The sequence below is a fragment of the Osmerus eperlanus genome, chromosome 4, assembly GCF_963692335.1.
Source record: "Osmerus eperlanus chromosome 4, fOsmEpe2.1, whole genome shotgun sequence".
NCBI classification, from domain to species: domain Eukaryota; kingdom Metazoa; phylum Chordata; class Actinopteri; order Osmeriformes; family Osmeridae; genus Osmerus; species Osmerus eperlanus.
In genome coordinates, this window is record NC_085021.1 from 6,873,287 (window position 1) to 6,882,602 (window position 9,316).

The 9,316-nt window shown below is 41.6% G+C and overlaps 1 protein-coding gene across 1 annotated transcript; it reads right to left on the reverse strand.

Moving 5' to 3' along the window:
* Positions 1-7,032: 7,032 nt before the first annotated feature.
* LOC134018471 (L-rhamnose-binding lectin CSL3-like) lies at positions 7,033-8,959 on the reverse strand. Its single transcript, XM_062458412.1, has 9 exons — positions 8,822-8,959; positions 8,314-8,343; positions 8,190-8,234; positions 7,950-8,085; positions 7,765-7,874; positions 7,647-7,691; positions 7,406-7,541; positions 7,206-7,323; positions 7,033-7,118 (listed from the first exon to the last, which is right to left on the reverse strand). Exons 1-8 carry the CDS (start codon positions 8,868-8,870, stop codon positions 7,218-7,220), a joined length of 657 nt encoding a protein of 218 aa, XP_062314396.1. The 5' UTR covers positions 8,871-8,959; the 3' UTR covers positions 7,033-7,118; positions 7,206-7,217.
* Between the last annotated feature and the right edge of the window lie 357 nt (positions 8,960-9,316).

Below are 9,316 nucleotides of genomic sequence, written 5' to 3' on the forward strand. Positions count from 1 at the left end.
AGCATTTTAAAAAGCGAGAACAGAAAGATGTGTGTGTCTGTGTGATGTATTCTGCTTTGTGACGTCTAAGGAGACCCCAAGGAGAAACCCAGAGGACGTGTATGAGAAGCTCTTACAAACATACAGACACACCACACACACGCACACACACACAGAACATTAAAACAAATCTATGGTTAATACAGTATATATAAATTATCCGTATAATGTTCTCTTTTATTACACCAAGCAAGTTTTATTAGGAGAAATGCTCCTGCTTTAAAGTCTAGATTGTAAATAAATCAAATACAATATCGGGAAGAGACCTCGCAAATCCCTGTGAAGTAATGGAAGAAGACCTTGAATTCAAGAGAACATTTTAACAAAGAACATCATACTGGAGATCTTCAGATTTTTCCATTATAGAGTCCCCCTTCACCAAGGTTGCTAACTTTATCACTACCAAATACAGGAAAAAAAACTTTTGTCCAGTACACAGTGCCATTGTGGTGTGGGTATGGTGTGAGAATAGGATACATTCATATCCTTATTGAATTGGAAAGGAAAACAATTATAAACCCCAAAATAGATGATCAAAGGAATCACAAGTTAGACTTTTACTTAACGTTTTTCTACTTTTTCCATGGATATTTGTTGATATTCTTAACTGATTCTAGCAATCCTATGTCATTTTCCTTAGTCCTTTTGCATAAACAGTCTCAGAAGTCACAGTTTACAGATATACGGTCGTTATTTTGTATCTGTTTCTTGAGATGGAACATCCTTTCTTCAGAGGCATTTGATACTGGAACACTGAGCATCAAACAATTGAGACAATACTGAAAACGTTGATCATGCTTTCCCTATCTTTAGGAAAACTGCCACCCACTTCTTACTTCTCACTTGTAGATTTTGTGGTTTCCTGTCTGGCTTTCTGTGTCTTCTCCCGTAATACAAACTCTTCACAGAGGTGGTCCATGCTGACTGTCTTGGTCATTTTGAGGGCAGACACCACCTGCCTCATGTCAGTGAAGGAGAGCTCCTCGAACAAGCAGATCGGTTTCAGTTTCACAATTACATTGTCTGGTGAGAAATCAAACCACTTCTCAATGAATGAAAGGTCATGGAACTTAACTTTAGAGCTGTTGCTGCTTGAACCATTTTTGTTTTCTTTTTGTTTGTCCTGCTTGGTCTGGCTTCCAACAAAGTCCTCTCCTGTTTCTGCTGAAACTTTCTTCATTCAATGTAGGTTCAAGTGTAAGTAGATAGAGATAGGCTGTATAGAGATATAGATTGTAGAGAGAGAGAGACATAGGTCATCCATTTATCCATCCATCCATCATGCACAGTAGGTGCGTAGGAGGCATGCAGCAACCCAGGCCCAGGTGGGACTAATTGTTTAATGAGATTATTTTCTTGTTACTTCCTCTCACGTTTTCCTCTTTCTCATTTATTTATTCCCAGGCTTTGGTCCCGACTGCTATTTTCAGCATACTAAAAATGCTGTACAGGGAGGCAAGGGTTGGGATTTAAATTCCTAGGTCGTTAATTTGATGCCAGCCAACTGCAATCCTTTTTGTTGTGCCACTGCTTTAAAAATAAAAGTAATACTTGCTATTACCCCGTCGTTCCAGGAGTGGAATGCTTGACATTTGCACAAATTGTGAGTAGGGGTGGAGTACCAGTAGCGACTGGTAGTTCACATTTTGGACTCTGGTTTACAAAATACCCAATTTATTAAAGCATTGTCCCTGCAGATGCCTTAGTTGAGTGGTAAACCACATCATCTTAAAATGGATAACATGCATGATTATAACAATGATGACGATAATAAAAGTGGAAAACGACAAAATAGATAGAGCACAATAATGCTCTAATCTTAACTGTAACCACAGCAAATTATATTATCAGGTGACATCTAGTGAGACAGGAACAATTCTTCAGTGCTCCTTGCGACTGCAGCAGCTGGAAGGGGGCAGAGAGAGCCTGGTGTCCCCTGGGTAGGGGCATACGCGCCATTCTACCCTATGGCAGCTTGAACAGAGGAAAGCTAGCCTGCGGTAATCACTGGACAGACAAGCAAGTGATTAGTGTTGAGGTCACAGACCTCACTGAATGCCTGCAGTAATTAAAGCTTAGAAATGCAGAGCAATACAGCAGAGGATTATCTCATTAAAAAGATAAGATCCTTTTCCTCCCATACTTACTTCCCCTGCTATGTCTCTCCTTTCCTTCCCTTCACTCCCCTCTTAACCACATAATAAGTGCATGTCTTTTTTTTCCGCAGCTTTTCTTTAAATTAGGCTTCTAGACTGTGAACAACTGAGAGGGAGGAGCTGGCTTGTGTACAGTTAACCTGTATTTAACGGTCCATTATTAGTACAATTAAATAAATAACACATAAATAAGCTACTCCGGTGCTTAAGTATTTATGCATTTCATCGTACTTGTGTCCCCTAAGTGAATACATTGAGTCCAATGATACCCCAGGGCGCAAAACAGACTTGCAGTATCTGTTTAGCGCCCTGGGCTATTATTATTATCATCTCTGTTCTGATTATAAAATGGAATTTATGGCATTACAGCTTAGAGTACGTTTTTGTTTACCCTGGTAGTGCTTGAGTAAGCAATCAGAAAGCAAAACATCCACATGGGTAAGGATGAAAAAATACAGTATTGATGGTGACGTCTGAGAAGGTTATTATTGCAGCAAGTTTCAGACGGACATTCCCAGGACCCCAAAGAAAGTAAGAGGGTTCCAAATCAGACCTCTAACCTTGTTTCTTCCATAACACACCATTACACATGAGCTCCACAACCCCTGTAACAAAAATGAACTCTGGTTTTTAAGTGGGAAAATACAGTGAACGCTGACCAATGGGAAGCAGGCTCAATCTTATGAAGATCTTCTGATCTTGTTTTTTGTTCATCAGACAGTAGTGGCTTTAATCCATTTTTGGCTTCCTCAAGACACCTTTAGCTGTTGGAAAACCTAGTGCTTGTCATAATTTCTCCTGCTTGCCTCCCCTCTTTCGCACTAGTGCTCTTGTGTGTATCTGTTCCTTGTCTGTCTTCCCAAGCCTAGACTGGCTGTAGCCGTGGAAGATAGCCCTGAGGGGAAGCACTGCCTCAGGGACTGACCAGAGGAATGCAGAACTGACAGCGGGTATCTTTCATCCGGACACCTTTTAACAAACCCACACCGTTCGGTGCGTGCAGGAGAATGAAAACACTGTCTTCCAAACGCAGCTCACTCCCTTGCTAGAAGCACATACATTGTATTTCACCAAGAACGCCTGTAAGCACTTTTTAATGGGAACTTGCACACCTCAGCACTTCTCAGCCTACCCCTGTAAGCCTAAAAGGTATGCCCGGTGCCGGTAATTAATTGCATGGATTCATCTGCACACGTTAAGCCCTACTCATACAGTTAGGTCCATAAATATTTGGACATTGACACAATTTTCATCATTTTGGCTCTGTATACCAACACAATGGATTTGAAATCAAACAATCAAGATGTGCTTTAAGTGCAGACTTTCAGCTTTAATTTCAGGGTATTTACATCCAAATCAGGTGAACGGTGTAGGAATTACAACACATTTTATATGTGGCCCCCCCCCTTTTTAAGGGACCAAAAATAATTGGACAAACTAACATAATCATAAATCTAATTGTCACTTTTAATACTTGGTTGCAAATCCTTTGTAGTCAATGACAGCCTGAAGTCTGGAACCCATAGACATCACCAGACGCTGAGTTTCGTCCCTGGTGATGCTCTGCCAGGCCTCTACTGCAACTGTCTTCAGTTCCTGCTTGTTCTTGGGGCATTTTCCCTTCAGTTTTGTCTTTAGCAAGTGAAATGCATGCTCAATTGGATTTAGGTCAGGTGATTGACTTGGCCATTGCAGAACATTCCACTTCTTTGCCTTAAAAAACTCTTTGGTTGCTTTCGCAGTATGCTTCGGGTCATTGTCCATCTGCACTGTGAAGCGCCGTCCTATGAGTTCTGAAGCATTTGGCTGAATCTGAGCAGATGATATTGCCAGAAACACTTCAGAATTCATCCTACTGCTTTTGTCAGCAGTCACATCACCGATAAATACAAGGGAACCAGTTCCATTGGCAGCCATATATGCCCACGCCATAACACTACCTCCACCATGCTTCACTGATGAGGTGGTATGCTTTGGATCATGAGCAGTTCCTTCCCTTCTCCATACTCTTCTCTTCCCATCATTCTGGTACAAGTTGATCTTGGTCTCATCTGTCCATAGGATGTTGTTCCAGAACTGTACAGGGTCTTTTAGATGTTTTTTGGCAAACTCTAATCTGGTCTTCCTGGTTTTGAGACTCACCAATGGTTTACATCTTGTGGTGAACCCTCTGTATTTACTCTGGTGAAGTCTTCTCTTAATTTTTGACTTTGCCACAGATACGCCTACCTCCTGGAGAGTGTTCTAGATCTGGCCAACTGTTGTGAAGGGGTTTTTCTTCACCAGGGAAAGAATTCTTCTGTCATCCACCACAGTTGTTTTCCGTGGTCTTCCGGGTCTTTTGGTGTTGCTGAGCTCACCAGTGCGTTCTTTCTTTTTAAGAATGTACCAAACAGTTGATTTGGCCACACCTAATGTTTTTGCTATCTCTCTGATAGGTTTGTTTTGATTTTTCAGCCTAACGATGGCTTGCTTCACTGATGGTGACAGCTCTTTGGACTTCATATTGAGAGTTGACAGCAACAGATTCCAAACACAAATACCATACTTGAAATGAACTCTAGACCTTTTGTCTGCTCCTTGTCAATGAAATAACGAACTCCCATGAGGGAATAACATACACCTGGCCATGGAACAGCTGAGCAGCCAATTGTCCAATTACTTTTGGTCCCTTAAAAAGGGGGGGGCCACATATAAAATGTATTGTAATTCCTACACCGTTCACCTGATTTGGATGTAAATACCCTGAAATTAAAGCTGAAAGTCTGCACTTAAAGCACATCTTGATTGTTTAATTTCAAATCCATTGTGGTGGTATACAGAGCCAAAATGATGAAAATTGTGTCAATGTCCAAATATTTATGGACCTAACTGTATATTATCATCAATGTAACGAGCACCACCATGCTTCGCAGGGTGTGAGAGATCACTTCAGGCACACCTCTTACACATGGCTCTTGGCCTATTGAAGGAGGACAGGTGCCAGACAGGTGTGCTGGGTGTGTCGGCCGTCCCTTCCAGGCAGTAATAGGTGATATATCACTCTCTGGGGGTTTTCAAGCCCACCTACAAATCTCATTACCATGCATGTCACCCATGTCACACCTCAATGAGCCGTACACTGGTTTTATCTGTGTACATGACCTTGTTGCTTCTAGAATAAGTGAAGGTGTTTATGCTGCTAGACTTTTTTTCCCCACAAGAAAAGACATAATCCCCAACTCCACAACACTGTAGGGTAAACACTCGACACCCGCTTAGACTGGACGACGGCAAGCCCCGCCCCACGACATTTGTATTGAAACAATTGAAATTTGAAAAGGTAGATATTCACACAATGACTATGTAGACAAAAAGGTTTTGGGTTGCGGAACAGTTGTACATGAAGTTAATGAAATATATTGGGCCCTGGCTGTGATGTTTTTGGATTAATTCAATAGGCTAATTCAATAGTATCTGTTGCCACTGTAGGGTGCTCCAGGCTGTGTTGCACTGATGTAGCCGAGCAATAAAAGAAATAAACTAGTTTGGTTCTACTCTAATCCACGTGTGATACGTTCCTTCCATAAAGAATAAAGATAGCAGCAGTATTATAATAGCATATTGATGCGGTAATATAACTAGTGTTATACTAGCATTTTGATGCAGACATAACACTGGCACCTAGTGATATTGCTGCTGGTCACGAGGGCAAAAAATCTACAAAAAAGAAAGCATGCATATTGTTGAGGTACTTTTTGGGTTAGAGTGCAGAAAGACTTGGCCCTACTATAATTATATCTTCATTATTCTCTTTATGTTATCCAGTGGTGTAGTGCTGGGTATATGCAGGTATACGGCATATACCCACCTCTGAGGAAAAGGATTTACCATATACCTACCTTGGAATAGACTGACCATACACACGTACAAATCAGGAGAAATGTGTTTCTGTCCATCAATCTAATGGGAGCTAAGACAATTAAATCTTGACTGATTTGACAATGAGTGGAATAAAATTTGTCCAATCATGAAACATTTTATTAGCACACTTCCCCGCTTTCGTTCTTGCGTGCTCTACAGTAGTTATCCTTTATGGGTGTGTGTGGGGGGGCACGTGTTCTTGCGAGCGGACCAATGCGTGTGGTGGGGATCTATACATTCACCACTGATGTTCTTTTCTAAACCCTTTTGAGTTTTAAATAATGGACATGAGGCATGAAACCTCTTACACGCAGCGGAATAATGGACTTCCGGGGAGTCCATAATTTGAGAGTCTACCTCAGTGCATTATCCTGGTTATACCATATTTGCCAAAGATTTTTTAGAAACATTAGCCAACAACATTGTGTTGATGCAATAATAAAATAAAACGTTTTCAAAGTTAGCCAACTGATATTTCTAGTCCAATCATCTCAGAACCAAAACGAGTGTTGTGTCAAAACCAAAATCTTGCTCCCCATCTCATTAAAATATAAGACGTTGGGAAGATGTCGACAACATTGAAAATACGTGTATTATTCACGCCCAGTAACCCCTTAAGCTAAAAGCACATCTAATTGGTTGTCAAGTATCTGGCAGTTCAGAAATAATTTGTGTGAACGGCGAAGATATTAAGGCAGGAACCATGGGAATTATTGTTTTGCATGTTCCGGCAGGAAAGGATTGAATAACTACATTTCATATGGGTATAATTGCAGAACACGATAAAGGATGTGGTGATGCCTGGGGAATGTATTTGAAACCAAGTCTGTTTTTGTCTCAGTGGGTTTAGTAAATCAAGTGCTTCCTATATCACTGATCATCTTGACCCTGATGTGTTTCTGACTGACCTGGAAACAACCACAACACACTGACACATGTAAATGGTGGAATTTATTCAATATTGAACCAGGTTCACATCCAGGTCCAGGCTGTTCCACTCCTTCGACCCAACAATACTCACTGAAAGAGAAAGTGCCAGTCAACAAAAACTATTATATTATAAAGACACACGTCACTCATACAGAGACTGATGTAAAGATCACTTACCGCAGGTGTAGGTCATGTGCAGGTATAGGTCACATACAGGTATTTGTAGGTTCCATAACAGGGATCCGAGAACACAGAGTTGGAGGCAGACAGAGAACAGCTTGTATGTCCATTGCACCTGGGAAGGAGCAAAATAAGTGTGTGAGTATGTGTGTGTGTGAGAGAGAACACGCATGTCTGTGTGCGTGCACGTGTCTTACATGCCAGCCACCGACAGCAAGGTTGTGGGGTTGAGGCAGTTGGTGTTGCTAATCTGGCTTGGTGGACGACCAGTGATGCAGGTCACCCTGTCTGTGCGTCCATAGTTAGCACTGACAACGTTGATATGAGAACTCCCTGGAAACAGGAAGTTATTACCTCTGCTTTCTTACCATCAAAGTGTATGCCGTGTGGAACTATTAACAGTATAGTAGGGCAACAGCATTCAGTGTTACAACATACCACAGTTTAGGGTAGCCTGCTGACCTTCACAGATCACTGTCGTCTCTGAAACAGTAATAGTACAAATATGTCAGTGTCAACGCTATACACACACACAATCAAACACACAAATACCAACTTGGGGGAATGCAGTTGTAGATCACATGCAGGTATTTGTAGGTTCCATAACAGGGATCAGAGAACACAGAGTTGGAGGCATCCAGAGAACAGCTTGTATGCCCATTGCACCTGGGAAGGTGGAAGGAGCAAAATGAGTGTGAGAAAAAGCAAACACGCATGTCTGTGTGCGTGCACGTGTCTTACATGCTAGTCACCAACGGGAAGGTTGCGGGGTTGAGGCAGTTGGTGTTGCGAATCTGATGTCGTGGACGACCAGAGATGCAGGTCACACGGTCGGTGCGTCCATAGTTAGCACTGACCACGTTGATCACAGAACTCCCTGGAAACAGGAAGAAGTTAAGCCCCATTCATTAATGTAACTTCAATGCTGCGTGAAACAGTATAGCAAGGCAACAGTACAATTGTAACAGTGTAGCAACGTACCACAGTTCAAGGTGGCCTGCTGACCTTCACAGATGTCTGTAGTCACTGAAACAGTACAAATTATAATTGTCAATCGTTTACAAAACACAGATCCTCCCTTGGACAATCGGGTTCTGAGTTTTACCTGCTCCTGTAGACATACAACATGCCAGCACTGAAAAAGACAGAAAGATCACAATCACAATCTGGCAGTTGGTCAAATATGGACTGTAAACATTCCTAGAACATCATATACAGTTGGACTTGTCCCGGATGCATTTGCAACATCTATAACTCATTCTCCATATTTGTGGAAAGACAAGAAACTCAGCCCAACCCCTTTCATAAACGGAAAACGAACAATTCATTATAGTAATGCAAGGCTGAGTGTCACCCTGCCCCCACCCCTCATGCTAAAATCTGGAGTTGCTGTACAAAGTCTCTCCTTAATGGGTCTCACACCTCATTGTGTAACTTCCTGTCGCATTGCTAGTCATAAAAGATGGGAGCTATAAGATTTAACTTAGTGAATCCAGTCACAAACCATAATCTAATTCTACAACCTCAAACCCAGACAAACTTAAAATGATTATGTAAATATAAAGTAGTCCTCCAGCTCTCCAAGGAGCAGCCCAGAGAGACCAGGTACTTACAGATCAGAGCACCCAGCGTGAGACGAGGACTCATGGTGTTTCTAGACATTATACTAAAACAACCTCACCTCAAACAACTTGTATTAATAGAGGCAAAAATTCAGACTCATGGACAAACAGAAGCTGCATGTGTTGGATATGTAGATGTGTAACTAGTCAATTGTATTTATAGAGGGGCAGGTGGTGATTGATTGAGTTCAACCCCTAATCCAAAACACCAGATTCTAATAATTACCTGGTTGACAAGCAGAATCATATTGGCTCCAATTGTGGTTCGAAGTCTGCAGGAAGAGGGTTGACCAGCTGTAAATTAATCACCGAAGGTTGAATAAAGCAGGGTAATTAAGTAGGCCCTATGTGGTAATGCTTGGGACAAGTATTTGAAACTAAGGCCCCGTTTACACGGAGGAAAAACGCATATATTTTCATGCGGTTTGGCCTTTCATTTACACGAAAACTGAGGTTTTATCACGGAAAACGATCATTTCTAAAAAC